At 38.5% G+C, this 21,951-nt stretch overlaps 1 protein-coding gene across 1 annotated transcript in view; it reads left to right on the top strand.

Moving 5' to 3' along the window:
* Positions 1-21,951, top strand: part of Vps13D (vacuolar protein sorting 13D) — an 866,734-nt gene that overhangs the window by 387,619 nt on the left and 457,164 nt on the right. The window contains 3 exon segments of the mRNA XM_068226303.1: positions 4,246-4,417; positions 14,019-14,271; positions 15,375-15,555. Coding sequence (XP_068082404.1) covers positions 4,246-4,417; positions 14,019-14,271; positions 15,375-15,555 — 606 coding nt within the window.

The following is a 21,951-nucleotide window of genomic DNA, read 5'->3' as shown; positions in this document are numbered from 1 at the left end:
TTGACACAACGATCACTTAACTCCCACTTGCACAGATAAACGGCATTGAGATTTTATCTGACTTCTTTCCAGGCTTTCTTTTACTCGAGCAATGTTTTCTGGTGTTCAAACTCTTTTTGGATGGTTACAGATTTTATTTGCTACAGAGCCCATTTCACGTCATTTTGCCACTAAGTTTTGCATTGCAGACTTTGCTGGAGATTTTTCCCAAGCTCTTCGTGTCTTAAACTCTTGCGCAAGTATTTCCGCACAGGTTTTGTGTAAATCGTGCTTCGCTTAACACTCGACAATGAACATGCGCTGTTTTACCATGAGTACCATTTTGTGTTGCATTCAACTGGTCATTTAACACGTCTGCTCCTCTCTCTCACTAACTCACTCACTCACTCACTCACTCACTCACTCACACGTAATTACACAGCAATGTACTCAGGAGATGCACACGTGCAGACATGTGACAGCAACCGACTGGTGTATCAAAATCATGGTTTCCAGCATTTCCTGTGATGGGCAGTTCTCCTGTTCATGAACAGGGGTAAATTCCATGTCAGTTTTATAAATATTTTCTGGGCTAGTTCTATTTTGCCCACCCAGTATCAGATTTGCCAGTGAAGATTTTATTTCACTTATTTGTTTTTAATTTTAATTTTACTCTCAACCAGGGCCTCTCAAACGCCCAAAATCCCACGCATGCAAATCGAGGCGCAGAGACTCCGTGCACAGTGCATCGGTCCGACTCGGCTTGACTCGGATGGTGTAGTGTGCTGAGAGCGACGAAGCGTTCAGTGATAGACGGCTTGTTTATCAGTGAAATAGATAAGCACAAGACAACGACATAATAATCAAGCAACCTGTTTCGAAGAAAGCAAAGACTTCCGAAAGTCCATTTCAATCGAACTGGGAACTTTCGTATTTTTTTGTCAGTCTCGTGACGGTAAAGCCAAATGCTTAATCCATGGGATGATAATTATGTGATAAGTTAATCAAAAATATCTATTTCCCAATACAAAGTCTTTGCTCAAATTCTACGAGAATTTGTCGAAGGAAGATTTTTTCCTAAGCTGCATCGAGAATCAGCTAAGATTATTTCTATATTTGGTTCCACATGCATATGTGAAAGGTATTTTTTCCTGTTTTGACTTGTACGAAAATTAGATTGCGTGTGAGTAGACCTATTTCTGATTGTAATGTAAAGAAGGCTCTCAGAATTGCTGTCAGCCTGTCCCTTGTTCCAGGCATAACTGGTTTCATTGCAAAGATAAAGATAAAGAAGAGCTAGAGAAGATAAATTGTCTGCTCAAACCAAATTGAAAGAGTGTTTTATCACCGGTAACATTGTCCCATACAGCAGTGTCACCGCTCACCTTACATAAACATTTCGCCATGAGGGGAGAATCAGCGGGGAAGGTAGAGAAGGCAACGACAGATCAAACGGGTGAGACAGGTGTAGGGGAAGAGGAATGGGGGTTTGCACTCTGGTTAACTTATTGAAGTCGTCTCCTGCACCTTGCTCCGTGCAGTGCATGGGTGCATGCACCCTGAGAGGCCCTGCTCTAAACTATGCTTTTGTTCCTTTGACTACATTTAATCTGTTTTTTTTTCTCTTTTTTTTCACTTATAAGTTGAATAATGTACATAATCTTACTTTTAAGAGCAGTGCCTTATTTAATTTTATTACATTTTAATTTATGTTTTAATCATTTTATCAAAATAAGGCGCTGTGAATTAAATCCATTGATTATTTTACTTTCATAATCATTTTCACCATCATTTTAATCCTAATCAATGGGTACATTTTAAATTTTAAGCCAGCATTTCATTACATTTAATTTCATCTTATAGCATGAGGGGCTGATGAAATAGATGCAGAACCCCTTTAAACAATCATCATCATCATCATCATCATTGTATTCAAGCTAGAGGCAAACCCACAGGGTACTAGATTCTCCCTTCAAGTGTTCAGTTTTCTGTAATGAATGATCCTTTCTAATCATTTACTCACATAAACATTACAATCATCTATATCAATATTTGTGCAATTCCAATCACTCCTCTTTGGTGCATGATTCTTTTTTGACAATGTGTGTACATTTCCAGACAGAGGACTTAAGCAATGGGTGGAAAATATGGGTGGTTGTGGGAAGATGAATTTTGAAAAATGGATGATGGTATTGTATAGCAATGTATGTAAATGTATTTAACCCATTCCAGTCTGGGCCTTAATATCCCTAACAAACGTTCTGGACTGGGCATTTTTAAGGATATTTAAAACATTATATCTCTGTACCTGTAGCAGAAATTTGCATGATTCGTTTTTGTTTGTGCTTGTTTGAGCATCTAGTTTTTAAAAACGCTGTTTATATTATGTCAACTATCACTTGAGATTTTAAAATTGTTTATATATTATACCATGTTTTGCGAATGGATACAAAGGTCTGTCGGATAACTAAGCAAGTACAATTTTCTGAAATACTGTTATATTTACCCTATTTTGCTAATATAAAATTTGCATTGCAATTACAAAACAACAGTAATGAGTATGATATAAAAATAATTTTTCAATAATAATAGTAATAATTACAATAATCAAAATGGGAGCTCTTATGAAATTTATTTTAATTGATAAATTTTGTCAAAAGTTACTCAACTGTAAAAATATTGTTCCATTTACCACAAAAGACTTCTGAGAAAGAGAAAATAGTCTTCTAAACAGACAACTTTACTAATATATAGACAATCTTACGTATTCACGCAAATTTGAAATACGCGGGGAACATGCGCTAGGCCGTAAAACGAACTCCAATCATAATGAAATGTAAGAAGTTGTTTCGAATTTATATGTTAATAATATGTTCATTTGCGCATAACTTATATCATAAAACATCAAAAATATCACTTTCGTCAAGCACATGTTTACAAGTGACTATTCTCATTTTGGTTCCGTATTGAAGTTGACGTATGTCTCAAGTGTTATTACAATATTATAAGTCCACCTGTTCAATACAATACAATATGATCCACTATTTCATATGGTCAATTGTTTTTTATACATAATACATAAAAGTCAAAGGTACATGTTTCACCCTCCTTAGGGGCATCATCAGCCTATATCAATCTTAAAAAATAATAATAATACATATACTTATAAATTATAGGTTAAAATGTTGAAAATGGTTTCGTAAAACATTATACAATAACATCTAAAACAACGATAATGCACCAAAGTATGTTAAAAGAGAGTGAAATTAACAGTTTGAAGATTAAAACGTGATTAAACATGAGATTTTGAGAGTCTAAAACTAAAATGGATCCATATTTTTATAATATCATTAAGACTGTGAAAGCCTTGAGTATAAAAACAATCATCAAAGGGGGATGTTTCTTGAAGAAACATTTTAGTTTTAGACTCTCAAAATCTCATGTTTAATCACGTTTTAATCTTCAAACTGTTAATTTCACTCTCTTTTAACATACTTTGGTGCATTATCGTTGTTTTAGATGTTATTGTATAATGTTTTACGAAACCATTTTCAACATTTTAACCTATAATTTATAAGTATATGTATTATTATTATTTTTTAAGATTGATATAGGCTGATGATGCCCCTAAGGAGGGTGAAACATGTACCTTTGACTTTTATGTATTATGTATAAAAAACAATTGACCATATGAAATAGTGGATCATATTGTATTGTATTGAACAGGTGGACTTATAATATTGTAATAACACTTGAGACAAGCACATGTTTACCGCGAGAAGCCATGTCTTAGAGCTCACTGAGTGACAACATCTACTGATGCATGTTGATCGAAAATATCGTTGTAAATTCTCTGACTTAGGCATATAATACTGCCATCTGCTTAAATACACTCGTAACAAATACATGAAGAAACACGATGTAACCACCAGAATGCGTGCATAGCTCGTTCTTGATTTTTAGTAAATTGTCAAACCTTACTACGGGCTATGCTCGCAGCGTGGCCTGAGCGTAATTTCGGCCGGAAAGAGTTAAGTTATATGCAAAGAGAATTTAATTTAACAAAATAGTTTTCAGTAAAATATTTGTATCAGTATTTATGGCAAGAATAGGTACTTCTTACACTAGTGTGCTCTACCAGCAATTATCTACATGCTTTTAGGAGGTAAAGATTTATATGTTGGTTTCTGAGAAAAACTTTGTATTAATATATGCATTGACTATCCTGAAAAGACTTGATGATTTGAAGTTGATTGGTCGTTACAGGTGCGACGCTCAGTCAATATTGATTTTAATTCACTGGACATAGTGGTGAACATGGAATCATGGGTGGTAGTCCTGGACTTTTTTGGTATTGGATCTACCTCTCAGACATCAGATGAGAGAAGAGATGGTTTTCAGCAAGTGCTAACCACTGAGACAGAATCTGTGAAGCAAGGTGAATTGTTATTATTTGTATATTTCTCTCTGTTTAGTTCTTACCATCATTGAATGACTTGACTTACATGCATATGGGGAAGTTTTCTCATAATAATAATAATAATAATAATAATAATAATAATAATAATAATAATAATAATAATAATAATAATAATAATAATAATAATAATAATAATAATAATAATAATATCATCATCATCATCATCATCATCATCATCATCATCATCATCATCATCATTTGGCCTCTGGAGAGGCCTGGTGCAGGTCTTTTGAGTTGATGTCTTACAGATGATCTGTGCATCTGTGAGGATGGGGCCCTACATATGATTAATTCTAATTCAAAAGATAGCACAAACATCTGGCCACAAGCCATTGGATTTAACCATTGAAAGTTAAAATTTCCGATCTGGCCAGGAATTGAACCTGGGACCTCTTGGAACAAAGGCCAGCATGCTGACCATTTAGCTATGGAGCTGGACCTTTCAGTAATAATATCACTGACTTAGAAGACCTACATAAGAAATAGCCGGTGGTCAATGGGCTTTAATACAAATGAGTTGCATCTTCACATAACTTATGTACAAAATGTACAATTTTTAGATGAGCAAAGTTCCTGTTGCTTTTGATACCCAGGAATCCATTGGATTGAACAGAGTTTTTCAAAAGTTATTATCTAATGTAATCAATTATCTGTTAGTGAAGTTGATGAAATTCCTAACTACAGTTTTCACATAGCTAAATGAGTTGATGGGAAGTAGATTTTTCTGTTGATTAATTTTGAATTATCAATATCTCGTGTGATTGTTACAGGTTCTTTGTTGTGCTATTCAGTTATTCTTGTAAATGTTGTACTTTAGTAAATGCTTGCAGTATTTATTGATCCTGTTACGAAATTACTGTTGATTAATATTCATCACCTACCCAACTGGTAGAAAGGTGACGTAAAATGAAAGTGAAGGAATGAGAAGACAAAAGTAAGGTCCCTTTCACACGATCCACTGCTTTCCATGTCATTCCACTCCACTCCACCAGAGGTGTGGAAAGGGGGCCGTAGCATTCACACGAGACACTTCGTGTGGCGCAACATCCCTCCACCTCCAACATCCCAACAGCAGGCTGCTGTCAACCGGCCTGAAGTGTCTTCCACTCTCGCCGGCGACCAGAAGCTCACTAAATCAGTTTAGTTCGTTCAGTCAGTCAACATTGTGTGCGCCACAAGTTCAAAGTTTTTGTTTCAAAATGGCAGTTCCATTCATAGATGCTGAAAAGTTAATAAGAGAAATACAATATTGTCCTTGTCTTTGGGATTTATGAACGTTAGACTATCCCAATAAAATTAAAAGACTTCTAATCTGGACTGAAGTTTCCCAAGAAGTGATTCTAAATTTTGCAGAACCGGATGACTCCAAAAGAGAGAGAAGTTGGTAAATACAGTAATATTGTATGTGTATGTTAACAATTTATTCAACATTACAATAACATAGGTCAGTGAAAAAAATAATTAAGGTTTTTAGCAGTCTTCATTTCAAAAGAATTGTTTCCAATTAAATTACATAATAACATTTTCCTATGTGAGACCTACCAGTGTTTTATTTACAGAAATTAAGTATAGGTAACAAGGTCATACTCGTAGCTCACTAAAGAAGTCTTTCAGATGGTCAACAGTGTGTGCATCACAAGTTTGAAGTTTTTGTCTCAAAATGTCAGTGGAATACATTTTCTCATGTTGGTGTCCTGATGCAGTAAACTTGCTTCAAGGATTGACAACAATTCATCAAACCAATTCCCACTCGCACAAAAGTAATTAAAGAACTTTTTTTGGATCACTAGTACGTTCATCTAGAAGAGAACGATGAGCTCCTCTTTCTAGGCGATATGAATTCAATGAATGGACCCAATGAACCCTAGGACTCTTCTTCCTCCTCAATCTTTTTTCGTAAGAATATAAATCCCAAGGATAACGTCCATGGTCCAAAGTCAAACTGAGGAGCAAAAGATGTGGTGGGTACTGGAAGTTGCCGGCAAGTTGCCGGAAATGGACAGCAAGGAAAAACGGAGTGGCATGGCGTGGCGTGGAAAGCAGTGGATCATGTGAAAGGGGCATAAAGAAAGCACTTGGGCATGAATACCATATGAATCGCTACACTGGGTGGCTCAGATGGTAGAGTACTGACGTTCTGAGCCCAACTTGGCAGGTTTAATCCTAGCTCAGTTCGATGGTATTTGAAGGTGCTGAAATACATTAGCCTTGTTTCATTTTACTGGCATGTAAAAGAACTCCAACAGGACAAAATTATGCTATCTCGGCATCTCCCAAAAACATAAAAGTAGTAAGTGGGACATAAAAACAAAACATTATTAATGAATATAAACCAGATAAATCTTGTAATCATGGAATTAGAAGTGAAATCAGTTAGCATGAACACAGGCGTAATGTCGCACACCACCAGGCGAGTTGGCCGTGCGGTTTGGGGCGCACAGCTGTGAGCTTGCATCCGGGAGATAGTGGATTATAACCCCACTGTCAACAGCCCTGAAAATGGTTTTCCGTGGTTTCCTATTTTCACACCAGGCAAATGCTGGGGCTGTACTTTATTTAAGGCCACGGCCACTTCCTTCCCACTAGCCCTTCCCAGCTAGCAAAAAATAAAAAATTAAAAAAAAGGGTAAGGTTGTTGAAGATGTGTTGCAATAACATACCATGCACAGAATGAAAATGAAATTATTCCTCAGAATACTGAATATTTTATGATCAAGGGATTAAAGATTACTTAAAAGCTATTCAAAGATATAAACTTCATTTTGTTTCTGTACTGAACTGAGATCACAGAGATAAGTTTTAGTAAGATTCAACCTTTTCAATACAAATTACAAGTTGTATAAGAGATTATCTACATTTATTCAATAGTGGTACCGGTTTCAACATATTCAAATGTCATCATCAGCCTAAATCACACAAATTGAACAAGTACATATTAATTAAAATTGCCATGGTAACATGTAGGGATTCACAACACCATATACTATTTTTCACCAAATAAATACATTGATTAAATTTTTTTTAACGTGCTTCAGCTGTACCATCAACCTTTTCTAATCTATTTTTTTTTTTTTACACTCTGAACGTGTGAAAGTCTTTCAAAGTTTCTTGTACCGAGCTCGATAGCTGCAGTCGCTTAATTGCGGCCAGTATCCAGTAATCGGGAGATAGTGGGTTCGAGCCCCACTGTCGGCAGCCCTGAAGATGGTTTTCCGTGGTTTCCCATTTTCACACCAGGCAAATGCTGGGGGCTGTACCTTAATTAAGGCCACGGCTGCTTCCTTCCACTTCCTAGACCTTTCCTATCCCATCGTCGCCTTAAGACATATCTGTGTCGGTGCGACGTTGAGCAAAAAAAAAGTTTCTTGTTACTGTGTGTTAAAATTAAAGTCATTAAACTCATAGCCCTCCTCTACGAACCATGTGACCTTGCCGCGGTGGGGAGGCTTGCGTGTCCCAATGATGCAGATAGCCGAGCCGCAGGTGCAACCATATCGGATGGGTATCTGTTGAGAGACCAGACTAACGAATGGTTCATCAAAAGGGGGGTAGCAGCCTTTCGGTAGTTGCAAGGGCGGCAGTCTAGATGATTGACTGATACGGCCTTGTAATAATACTCAACATGGCTTAGCTGTGTTGATACTGCTACACGGCTGAAAGCAACGGGAAACTACAGCCGTAACCACCTCCCGAGGACATGCAGCTCTCTCTGTATGAATGATGTACTGATGATGGCTTCCTCCCGGGTAAAATATTCCGGAGGTAAACTAGTCCCCCATTCGGATCTCCGGGTGGGGACTACACGAGAGGGGGCGATCATCAGGAAGATGGATACTGACATTCTGCAAGTCGGAGCGTGGAATGTTAGAAGTTTGAATCGTTGTGGTAGGTTAGAGAATCTGAAAAGGGAGATGGATAGACTAAAGTTAGATGTAGTTGGTATAAGTGAAGTACGTTGGCAGGAAGAACAGGATTTTTGGTCAGGCGACTACCGAATTATCAACACGAAATCAAACAGGGGTAATGCAGGAGTTGGTTTAATAATGAATAAGAAAATAGGGCAGCGGATAAGCTACTACGACCAGCATAGTGAAAGAATTATTGTCGCCAAGATAGACACCAAACCAATGCCCACCACAATAGTGCAGGTCTATATGCCTACTAGTTCAGCGGATGATGAAGAAATTGAAAGAATATATATGAGGAGATAGAAGATTTAATACAATATGTCAAAGGTGACGAGAATCTAATTGTGATGGGAGACTGGAATGCAGTGGTAGGCCAAGGAAGAGAAGGTAGCACAGTAGGAGAATTTGGATTGGGACAAAGGAACGAAAGAGGAAGTCGGCTGGTTGAATTCTGCACTGACCATAATTTAGTCCTCGCCAATACTTGTTTCAAACACCACAAACGACGGCTGTATACGTGGACGAGACCTGGAGACACTGGAAGGTATCAAATAGACTTCATTATGATTAGGCAGAGATTCAGAAACCAGGTGTTGGATTGCAAAACTTTCCCAGGAGCAGACGTGGACTCTGACCACAACTTGTTGGTCATGAAATGCCATCTGAAGTTGAAGAAATTGAAGAAAGGAAAGAATGCAAAAAGATGGGATCTAGACAAGTTGAAAGAAAAGAGTGTGATGGATTGTTTCAAGGAACATGTTGCACAAGGACTAAATGAAAAGGCCGAAGGAAACACAGTAGAGGAAGAGTGGAGAGTCATGAAAAATGAAGTCAGTAGGGCTGCTGAAGAAATGTTAGGAAGGAAGAAAAGATCAACTAAGAATCAGTGGATAACTCAGGAGATACTAGACCTGATTGATGAACGACGAAAATACAAGAATGCTAGAAATGATGAGGGCAGAAAAGAATACAGGCGATTAAAGAATGAAGTGGATAGAAAGTGCAAGGTAGCTAAGGAAGAATGGCTGAAGGAGAAGTGCAAGGATGTCGAAGGCTGTATGGTCCTGGGAAAGGTAGATGCTGCATACAGGAAAATCAAGGAAACCTTTGGAGAAAGGAAATCTAGGTGCATGAATATTAAGAGCTCAGATGGAAAGCCACTTCTAGGGAAAGAAGACAAAGCAGAAAGATGGCAGGAGCATATCCAACAGTTGTATCAAGGTAACGATGTAGATAATTTCGTTCTGGAACATGAAGGGGCTGTTGATGCTGATGAAATGGGAGACCCAATTTTGAGGTCAGAGTTTGACAGAGCTGTGAGTGACCTAAATAGGAACAAGGCACCTGGAATTGATGATATTCCCTCTGAATTACTGACTGCCTTAGGAGAAACCAGCATGGTAAGGTTATTTCATTTAGTGTGCAAGATGTATGTGACAGGAGATGTCCCGTCCGATTTTCGGCAGAATGTTGTTATACCTATTCCCAAGAAAGCCGGTGCTGACAGGTGTGAAAACTACCGCACTATTAGTTTAGTATCTCATGCCTGCAAAATTTTAACACGTATTATTTACAGAAGAATGGAAAAACAAGTTGAAGCTGAGTTGGGGGAAGATCAATTTGGCTTCAGAAGAAATGTAGGAACACGTGAAGCAATCCTGACTTTACGTCTGATCTTAGAGGATCGAACCAAGAAGGACAAGCCCACGTACATGGCATTCGTAGATCTAGAAAAGGCATTCGATAATGTTGATTGGACCAGGCTATTTATGATTCTGAAGATGATAGGGATCAGATACCGAGAACGAAGAATTATCTACAACCTGTATAAAAATCAGTCTGCAGTGATAAGAATCGAGGGCTTTGAAAAAGAAGCAGCAATCCAGAAAGGAGTGAGGCAAGGCTGCAGTTTGTCCCCTCTCCTTTTCAATGTTTACATAGAACAGGCAGTAAAGGAAATCAAAGAGAAATTTGGAAAGGGAATCACAGTCCAAGGAGAGGAAATCAAAACCTTGAGATTTGCGGATGATATTGTTATTTTATCTGAGACTGCAGAAGATCTCGAGAAGTTGCTGAATGGTATGGATGAAGTCTTAGGTAAGGAGTACAAGATGAAAATAAATAAGTCCAAAACAAAAGTAATGGAGTGCAGTCGAACGAAGGCAGGCGATGTAGGAAATATTAGATTAGGAAACGAAGTCTTAAAGGAAGTAGATGAATATTGTTACTTGGGTAGTAAAATAACCAACGATGGCAGAAGTAAGGAGGACATAAAATGCAGACTAGGACAAGCAAGGAAAAGCTTTCTTAAGAAAAGAAATTTGCTCACTTCAAACATTGATATCGGAATTAGAAAGATGTTTTTGAAGACTTTTGTGTGGAGCGTGGCATTGTATGGAAGTGAAACATGGACAATAACTAGCTCAGAAAGAAAGAGAATAGAAGCTTTTGAAATGTGGTGTTACAGAAGAATGCTGAAGGTGAGATGGATAGATCGAATCACGAATGAAGAGATACTGAATTGAATTGGTGAGAGGAGATCGATTTGGCTAAATTTGACGAGAAGAAGAGATAGAATGATAGGACACATCTTAAGACACCCAGGACTTGTTCAGTTGGTTTTTGAAGGAAGTGTAGGTGGCAAGAACGGTAGGGGTAGACCAAGGTATGAATATGACAAACAGATTAGAGCAGATGTAGGATGCAGTAGTTACGTAGAAATGAAAAGGTTAGCACAGGATAGGGTGGCATGGAGGGCTGCATCAAATCAGTCTATGGACTGATGACTCAAACACACAAACTCATAGCAAATACATAATAATCTGATCTTGCTGATCTGTTTACATACAAATGCTCAAATCATCACACGTCATTTTACAGTTGCATTTAAAATCTTTTAGTGATTGTCTGTCAATTCATTAAAACCACTTGTTGTTCATGTGATTGCATATATTCTAAAGATGATTTGCAGTTCCATTTCTAAATTCACCTGCGTATTTCATTAAGAATTTTGATGAACTGGACACTTTCTTCATAGTGATTTTTCTACTCATAGTATAAATCAATCAGTCATCAATGATCTGCATTTAGGGCTGTCTACCAAGTAGCAGATTCCCTGTCAGTTGTTTACTTAGTCTTTTCTTAAACGATTTCAAAGAACTTTGATATTTATCAAACATTTCCCTTGATAAATTATTCCAGTTCCTTACTCCTCATCCTATGAATGGATATTTGCCCCAATTTAAGCCCTTGAATTCCAGCTTTATCTTTATATTGTGATCTTTCCTACCTTTAAAAGCTCCACTCAAACTTATTCGCCCACTATGACATTCCACACCATTACCTGGCAGCTTGGAACATATCACTTACCAATATAGTTGGTCCGTTATTGGACATTATAAATTTTCCAGCTAAGCCTCCATGGCTCAGGCGGCAGTGCACCGACCTCTCACCGCTGTATACGGTGGTTCAAATCCCGGTCACTCCATGTGAGATGTGTGCTAGACATACAGGAGGCAGGACAGGTTTTTCTCCGGGTACTCCGGTTTTCCCTGTCATGTTTCATTCCAGCAACACTCTGCATTAACATTTCATTTCATCTATCATTCATTTATCATTGCCCCAGAGGAGTACGACAGGCTTCGGCAGCTGGCACATTTCCTATCCTCGTCGCTAGATTGGGGTTTCATTCATTCCATTCCTGACCCGGTTGAATGACTGGAAACAGGCTGTGGATTTTCATTTCATAAATTTTCCAGCTAACTCATTCCTGTTGCCAGCTGGAAAATTTATAATGTCCAATAACGGACCAACTATATTGGTATTATAAATTTACTCATTCGGGACAAATATTTCAGGTTCCCTATGGGAATCAACTTCTATATCAACATACCACTTAGTCGAGCATCTCGTCTCCTTGCTTCCAAGTCTTCCCAGCCCAAAGTTTGCAACATTTTTGTAATACTAATCTTTTGTTGGAAATCACCAAGAACAAATCGTGCTGCTTTCCTTTGGATCTTTCCCAGTTCTCATATCAAATAGTCCTGGTGTGCGTCCCATACACTGTAACCATACTCAAATCTTACCAGAGTCTTATATATACTCTCCTTAACATCCCTTCTACTACCCCTAAATACCCTCACTGCCATGTGAAGAGATCTGTATCCTTCCTGTACAGCCTCATTAATGTGATTACCTCAATGAAGATCATTCCTGGTTGTATTAACATGTAGGTACTTAGGGTGAGGTCCATGAAGTACTGTCACCCCCACCAATACAGTAATTACAACTGAGAAGAGTTTTCCTCTTGGTCAAACATACAGTCTGACTTTTCATCACGTTCAGCATCATACCATTGTCTGCAGTCCATCTCACAACATTACCTAGGGCTTTTTTTTTTAGTTACTCTCAATTCTGTAATTTATTTACTACTCTATACAGTATAACATCATCTGCAATTAGCCTTATCTGTGATTCCAGTTTTTTAAGTTATAATCATTTGTATATATATATAAGAAAACATAAAGGCCCAATAATACTGCCCTTTGGGACTCCCCTCTTAAAAAACATTGCAGGATCAGATAACACCACGTACTCCAATTCTTCGAGTTCTATTTTATAGAAATGTAGCCATCCCTTCAACCACACTTTTATCTAGTCCAGTAGCCCTCATTTTTGCCAGTGATCTCCCATGATATACCCTATCAAAAGCCTTGGACAGGTCAATAATGATACGGTTCTTTTGACCTCCTGAATCTGAAATGTCTGCTGTTACAGTCGATGCATTGTGAATATGAGGGTGCACTCAACAAATCGTGTTATGAGGAGCAAGCAATTGAAATTATTTCATTCAGCAAACTAAAAACTTAAAAGAAGATAGCTTGCTTTATTATGTACTTCTTTTAGATAAAAATATTTATTCAGAAAACATGCAACTAAATCCTTTTTGTATTTTCCGTATTCTCCATTTTTAAAAATTTTCAAGGGCTGAATATCTGTCGTGAAGAAATCGGGTTGCGACACCACAGGTTTTCTCCAACTTGACCTTCTTCTGTTACAAGAAATCGGTTATGTTACTTGTTCATAGTGATCATGTCATTGTCACTGTTGCCATTGTCTCGCTCATGTTCCTGTGTTATGTAAGTTTGGGCATTGATGATGTAAAAAAAAACTTGCTGCACAGTAAAGGAACTTTCAGAAATAACTCACATATGTCCTATAGTATTACAGGAGGTACGATGATTAAATTGTTGTAAAATTTTACAGACTATTTTCTTTTACGAGACAGAATTTGTAAGGTTTGTTAATTTTTGGGCTTTCCTTTTGAAGTTTAACTGATATTTTAAATTCCAAATTATATTTGTTGGCACACTTTGGCTTGAGCAGTTGAAGAAAGAGGGCTGGGTGCACTCAGAAACACTTCAGACACTTAATGAGTCAGGAAGATTGCTATTGAGTTTGCACTTTGTAATCTCAGCCTCATCGCACAATACCTTTGATCAGTTTTCTTCAGTGCTGATTATCAAAAGGAAAGAAGTATGAATTCAGTGTTAGTTCAGGACAAATTTTATGTGGTTTAACTGACCTGCAGTTCTTCTTCTTCTTCTTCTTCTTATTATTATTATCATCATTATTGCTTTCTTGTTTTCCAGATATTATGAATGTAAACTCTGAGACCTATGTGAAAGTACGTTCACTCACATTGGTGTTTAACCGGGCTGAGTATGAAGTAGCTCGAGCCAATATCTCGCATCTAGTGACACGTGTTTGCTCATGCGATTCAGAAACGAGTATTGAAGGCCGGCTTGGTAGTATGTCGCTGCTTGACCTCTCTCCTCATGGCCTGCTTTATCAAGAGCGCTTTGTTTCATCTGGCAAAGAAGCTCTGAACTTCCACATGATAAGGTGAGGTTTAATTTTTATACGTACAGTGGTCTGGTATTGTGAAGTCTACTTTCCTGGCTGTCAGCCTTTCTGCCCACCATGGGTGAAAAAATTGGTGGCAGTAAATAATACAGGTTTAATCTTGGCTAATTATTATTTTGCTGTTGTTCATGCTTCTGTTCAATTATATTAGATGGTAAGGAATATCATTATTGCTGAACTCAGTAACACTGTTGGTCATATGAATGTGACGTCACTTCTAGCTGAGGTTAGTGGCATTTGACAATGTTTTTAAATATGACAGTGCTGTATTGTTGGCTTCCTGCTTGTTTAAGAACATACTGCTTATTTGATCAGCTTGTCTTACTCCCAAGTCTTCCCACTCCAAAGTTTGCAACATTTTTGTAACACTTCTCTTTTTTCAGAATTCACCCGGAACAAATCGTGTTGCTTTCCTTTGCATCTTTTCCAGTTCTTGAATCAAGTAATCCTGGGGACGATCTCATACACCGGAACCATACTCTGATTGGAGTCTTATCAATGACTTATGTCCCCTCTCTCTTACATCTGTACTGTAACCCCTAAATACCCTCATAACCTTATGAAGAGATCTGTAACCTTTATCTACAACGTCATTAATGTGCTTACCGCCAGTAATCGATCATTACTGATCTGCATTTACGGCAGTCGCCCAGGTGGCAGATTCCGTATCTGTTGTTTTCCTAGATGATTTCAAAGAAGGAAATTTATTGAACATCTCCCTTGGTAAGTTATTCCAGTCCCTAACTCCCCTTCCTATAAACGAATATTTGCCCCAATTTGTCCTCCTGAATTCCAACTTTAAATGCATTCTGTGGCTTTGGTTCTATGAGACTGTGATGTGAGATGATAATTTTCTGGCTGTTTTTTATCCTTAACATTTATTTTAAGATTTTACATTTACATCTGACCTCTACTGAATGTTTTTTTCTTTCTCATCATTTTCTCAGTTGTTGATAGATGGGTAAGTAGTCTGTTCACCATTATTCCATATGGTAGACTCTTTCATTGTTAGTAGTGCTTTTCAAAATTGTAAATGTGGTAGAAAAAGAATGCCTTCATATTTACAGAACTTTCTTTTACAGGTATCATAAACAAGATCCACATCAGAAGCGTGATCATGATGCCAGGCTTAAACTGGAAATGTCTTCAGTTATATATGTTCACACTCGACGTTTTGTATGTGAAATCTTGGCATTTTTCAACCGTTTTTCTCAGTTGCAAGGTGTAATGGCAAGCATTCGGTCTGCTGCAGCTGGTTATAAGGTGAGCTCTGTATGTGCGACATTTCTATCTGATGTATTTGTCACTTCATAGAGATGCACTTCTTAACTCATTTCTTTCCTACCACCCGTCCATTCTTCATACACTGTTATCTCCTCCACAATCTTGACTTAAAATAAAAGTACCGTACTTTATTTCTTTATGTTAATACATGAAGTTATTTAGTTTATTTGTATAGTCAAAATGTTTTTAAATTAATGATACAGACATGATGTGGGCTTTGGGGCTTATACCGTGTCAAGAAAATGAAAGGCAAAATTCTTTACGCTTCACAGAGAACTTTACTTTGTCTTCAGAAGGCATTCTCGACTGTTCACGTGAAAGATTTCTCCAAGAATGAAAGTTTGAATTTAGACATTAGTATTGGAGTATAAGTGGTACGTTCATTTGTCACCAGGTGGCTCACCATATGCAGTACAGCGCTAGCTTTTGAAGTGCAAGCTGACAGCACCATCAGAATAAGTCGGAGAGGGGGGTCACATAACAGGTGTACACACGTTATGAAAGTATTACACTGACACAAACCCGGAATGAAACATCTGGTGATGAGGAACATATGAATTTTGAAAATGCAGAAACAAAATAACAATAGTGAGCCGGGCTGAGTTGCTCGGACGGTTGAGCGCTGACCTTCTGACCCCATCTTGGCAGGTTCGATCCTGGCTCAGCCCGGTGGTATTTGAAGGTGCTCAAATACATCAGCCTCGTGTCGGTAGATTTACTGACACGTAAAATAACTTCTGCGGGAGAAAATTCCAGCACCTCGGCGTCTCCAAAAACCGAAAATGTAGTTAGTGGGACATTAAAACAATAACATCATTATTAACAATAGTGAAGGGACAGGGAAGGGAACTACCTGTGTAATTCCTTAATGGCTGGCAGCCACGTATTACTTAATTGATAGCCAGTGTCCCTGTTGAAATTGTTAGGATTTCTACGTATTTCCACAGCTTCCCATATAATTCTGGACCTGTAGTGTCTAGTGTGGGTAAGAGCTCGAGCATCTGGGAATACTACATCATGACCCGACGATAGGGCCTGCTCAGCTATTGCTGATTTGTCTTGCTGGTAGAGACAAATATTTCAATCATGTTCCTTGATATGGGTATCAATGGACAGGCATGTTTGGCCAATGTATACCTTGCTGCACGTACAGGGAATTTTGTATACCCTAGAATGTGGACAATTTCTCTTCGGTTTTACCTAGACTGTGAGCAATTTTAGTGATGGTGCCAAACATGGTTTTTATATTGCGTTTGTGGAGAACCTTGGCAATTCAATCTGTGGTGTTGTGAATGCAAGGTAGGTAGGCAGTTCCGTTCCCTTCTTCTTTGTATGAGCTTTGTTTGGTCGTCCCTCTGGGATGCAGGGCTCTATGAATCTGCGCATTGCTATAACCATGACCCTTGAACATGACTTTGAGTGTGTCAGTCTCCTCCTGGATATTTGATGGCTCACAAATTCGTATCACCCTGTTGGTGAGTGTTGTGAGAATGCGTTGTTTTTGTGCTGGATGGTAGTGAGAATCTGCATGAAGATAGCGATTTGTGTGGGTAGGCTTATGATAGACAGTATATCCTAAGAAGCTGTCCAGTTTCTTTCTTACTAGAATATATAAGAAAGGAAGGCATCCATCCGACTCCATCTCCATAGAGAATTTAATTGAGGGATGTTGCTGATTTAGGTGGTTTCAAAATAGATGAAGTTTCTCACGATGTACTGTCCAGGCCACAAATGTACCATCAATATTTCTCCATCAAATCATAGGTTTGACGGGCGCTGAAGCAATAGCCTCCTCCTCAAAAGGCTCCATAAAGAAATTAGCCACTACGAACGAAAGTGGACTTCCCATCTGTTCATAAAAATCCCCCCCCCACAAGAAGTAGCTCTAAGTCATGTAGTGGTAAAATAGCTTAGTAATATCCTCGATGTTCGATGAGAGACATGACTCTGTCACTCGGCACTTTGGTGAAAAAGGGCTACATGCTGAAACTCGCCAAAAGTGCATTAGGTTGAAGGGTTATGGTTGACAACTTGTTGACGAAATACAGAGAGTCCCTAACGTATGATTCAGTACGTCCTATGTGTGGCAGAAGCAATTTGCGTGGGTATTTAGCCAGAGCATACATATGAGAACCTATTGCACTAACAATAGGTCTGAGGAGAACATCATCTTTATGGATCTTAGGAAGTCCATATAATCTAGGTGGTAATGCGTCTCCCAGGGACAGATGTTTAGCCCCCTCTATTGGAATTGAGGATTGCCTTAAGAGCTTCACAATGGCATTGAACACATAAGTGATGGAGTCACGTGAGCTCAGTGTGTAAACAGGCTCTGACAATATACCAGAGATCTTATTCTTATACTCGCCAGTGTCCATAATTGTCCCAATCTGCCTCCCAACTCTCTTTAACATTATTAATAGGAGACAAGAGCTTGATGGAGCTTCAAATTAAAGTATATTTGAGAGGGGCGTAAATAGTCTCTAAATGATAAGCTAATGTGAAGTGGTTATACTGCCATCATTACCCATGATGACTTGGCTATGAACATGGAGATTCTCATGGTTTTCGATTTGGACAGTTGTTATTATTATTAGTAGTCTGTGTATTTGATCTTGTTATCATATGTTATGTTTGTTATATTTTGTCATGAAAGATTACATTTGTTGATTAGTCCGTTGACAGTACAAGTGAAATTTGCTCAGAGTAGATGTATCTTGTGCTTCGTGAATAAATAAATAAATAAATAAATAAATAAATAAATAAATAAATAAATAAATAAATAAATAAATAAATAAATAAATGAAAGTAACTCCTTTTCAGTTTTGACTCCGTTAATTTATACTTGTTAGGTTCTTCAGTTTGCTGAAACTAATTTTGAGTGCAACTTTCCCTTAAGATTATGATTACTCCAAAAATCAACTCCACCATTGTCCAGTCCCAAGTCCAGAATGGGAAAGGAGGAGGGTTAGCTGGCTTGGCAACCAGCTGTAAAAACTGCTAACGCCGAGTGTCGAGCAGCGGTAAATAACTCGACCCCCATAGGGGCCAAAGGCTTTGAGCGGATGAGCCCCTTTGGGTGGGGTGATGGTCCCTTCAGTGTAGGAAATGACACTAGAACCCATCATCTGTGTCTTTGGCCCGACGGCAAAACGGACGGAGGAACCTTTTTTTTTGTGGTTCTCATCGGTTGTGAAGGTGGATGAGGCCATGCCAGACGGATTGGCTGTGAAGGCGCAACTCAATGGTATTTTGAGTCTGCGGCAGTCCATTGCAGTCGTGGTACTAGAACTAGCATGTCGCATTTCATTTGTGCGACAAGGTATAGTTCCGAGATCATAGTGTGTAGGTCACTTCCTTGCAAGCTGCAATCCATCTTAAACAAAATCCCGCTTGTGGCACTTTTTCCTGCTGTCACGCCCTTCAACTCAAGTCCAACGGCAATGGGATAAGGATGGTGGGGGCAGGTTTTTGGGTGAAACTGGAAGCCTCTAGTTTGGATCTGCACTTTGGCAGCAGATGTGTGATGGTCATATTTCTGAGACCCCTACTCGGGAATTCGGTCCTGCATCTGAGTTTGGGCAGGCCTATTTAGGATCACCTCCGCCCACCCTGAATGGTGAAGGCCCTAGAAAATGTGGGCTAAACATCGGTAGTGACACTTTCAGCCGGCTGGGAGGCCGCACCCAGCGGGTCACCTCTTATGTGGTCGAAAAACAAAGATTACCAAAACTTCGATTATAGGAACCTGGAATATTCGGACCCTACTTGAGTTGAAAGACAATAAGAGACCTGAGAGAAGAACAACGCTTGTCACCCATGAGCTTGGACAAATGAACATTGATATTGCTGCCTTAAGTCAAACCAGACTCTCTGCGAAGGTAAGAGTTCAGCTCAGGCTACACAATCTTCTGGAAGGGAAAAGATGAGGGAGAACACCGCATTCATGGTGTTGGATTTGTTGTGAAGACCACATTGGTGAATGATTATCAGCTAACTCCAACTGCTGTTAGTGGAGGAATTACGACTCTCCGAATCCCACTCTCTGGAGCCAAATCAATGACACTTATCTCCACATATGCTCCCACCTTGGATACTGATGTAGAAGCTAAAAACCAGTTCTACAACCTGCTGAGCACTATCATCACCAAAGTACCACCAAGAGGCAAACACTTACTGCTTGGCAATTTCAGCGCCAGAGTTGGTAAAGATCACCAATTATGGGGCATTGTGATGGGAAAACATGGACTTGGCAACTTGGCCCAGGGAGCGGTGTGAAGCGAACAGGGAACTGGAAATCAAGTAGGGATGACATACAAATGTTAGTACTCAACTGTAGAAGCATTGTAAACAAAGGAATCGAATTAAGTAATTTAATAGATATATACTTACCAGATATTGTAATAGGCGTTGAATCATGGCTGAGAAGTGATATAATGGATGCAGAAATATTCTCACGGAACTGGAGTGTGTATAGTTGAGATAGGATAGAATGGTAGGAGGGGGAGTATTCATTCTGGTGAAAGAAGAATTTGTAAGCTACGAAAAAGTTAAGGATAGAAAACATGAAATTCAGGGTGTAAGGCTCATCTCTAAACATAATAGGCAACTTGATGTCTTTGGAGTTTACAGACCGGGAAAGGGTAGTGCTGATGCTGATTCAGAATTATTTGATAAGATAATCAGCTATGTTGGAAATGATATGGAAAGGAATGTGATAGAAGCAGGTGATCTCAATTTACCAAATGTCAATTGGGAAGGTAATGTGAACGACAAGAAGCATGAACAACAAATGGCAAATAAGTTAATATGGGAAGGGCAGCTGATTCAGAAAGTGATGGAACCAACTAGAGGGAAGAATATTTTGGATGTGATGCTGATAAAACCAGATGAGCTCTATAGGGAAACCGAAGTAATAGATGGTATTAGGGATCACAAAGCTGTTTTTGTGGTAGTTAAAAATGAAAGAAAGAAAGAAAGGAAGGTATTCAAATTAGAACTATTAGGCAGTACCATATGGCTGATAAAACAGGCATGAGGGAGTTTAAAAAAAGTAACTATGATCACTGGAAAATGGTAAATAAAAATGTAAACAGACTCTGGGATGGGTTTAAAGCAGTTGTTGAGGAATGTGAAAATAGGTTTGTACCTTTAAAGGTGGTAAGGAATGGTAAGGATCCACTATATTATAACAGAGAAGTAAAGAGATTAAGAAGGAGGTGCAGGTTGGAACGAAATAGAGTTAGAAATGGTTGTGGAAGTAAGGAGAAATTGAAGGAACTTCCTAGGAAATTGAATCTAGCAAAGAAGTCAGCTAAGGATAACATGATGGCAAGCATAATTGGTGGTCATACAAATTTTAGTGAAAAATGGAAGGGTATGTATAGGTATTTTAAGGCAGAAACAGATTCAAAGAAGGACATTCCAGGAATCATTAATGAACAAGGGGAGTGTGTATGCGAAGATCTTCAAAAGGCAGAAGTATTCAGTCAGCAGTATGTAAAGATTGTTGGTTACAAGGATAATGTCCAGATAGGGGAGATGAGTAATACTAAAGAAGTATTAAAATTTACCTATGATGACTATTACATTTACAGTAAGATACGTAAGTTGAAAACTAGAAAATCAGCTGGAATTGATAAGATTTCTGGGGATATACTAAAGGCAATGGGTTGGGATATAGTATCATATCTGAAATAATTTCATTATTGTTTGGTTGAAGGAGCTATACCAAATGAATGGAGAGTTGCTATAGTAGGCCCTGTGTATAAAGGAAAGGGTGATAGACATAAAGCTGAAAATTACAGGCCAGTCAGTTTGACATGCATTGCATGTAAGCTTTGGGAAAGCATTCTATCTGATTATATTAGACTAGTTTGCAAAATTAATAACTGGTTTAACAGAAGGCAGTTTGGGTTTAGGAAAGGTTATTCCACTGAAGCTCATCTTGTAGGATTTCAGCAAGATGTAGCAGATATCCTGGATTCAGGAGGCCAAATGGACTGTATTGCAATTGACCTATCTAAGGCATTTGATAGGGTAGATCATGGGAGACTACTGGCCAAAATGAGTGCTATTGGACTAGAAAAGAGTGACTAAATGGGGGTGGCTATATTTCTAGAAAATAGAACTCAGAGAATTGGAGTAGGCAAAGCTTTATCTGACCCTGTAATAATTAAGAGGGGAATTCCTCAAGGCAGTATTATTGGACCTTTATGTTTTCTTATATATATCAATGATATGTGTAAAGAAGTGGAATCGGAGATAAGGCTGTTTGCAGATGATGTTATTCTGTACAGAGTAATAAATAAGTTACAAGTTTGTGAGCGGCTCTAGGGTGACCTCGATAGTGTTGCGAGATGGACGGTGGGCAAT

Source organism: Anabrus simplex, chromosome 2, assembly GCF_040414725.1.
Source record: "Anabrus simplex isolate iqAnaSimp1 chromosome 2, ASM4041472v1, whole genome shotgun sequence".
In the NCBI taxonomy this organism is placed as follows: domain Eukaryota; kingdom Metazoa; phylum Arthropoda; class Insecta; order Orthoptera; family Tettigoniidae; genus Anabrus; species Anabrus simplex.
The sequence above is the reverse complement of the archived record's forward strand: the minus strand, read 5'-3'. Positions and strand labels throughout refer to the sequence as shown.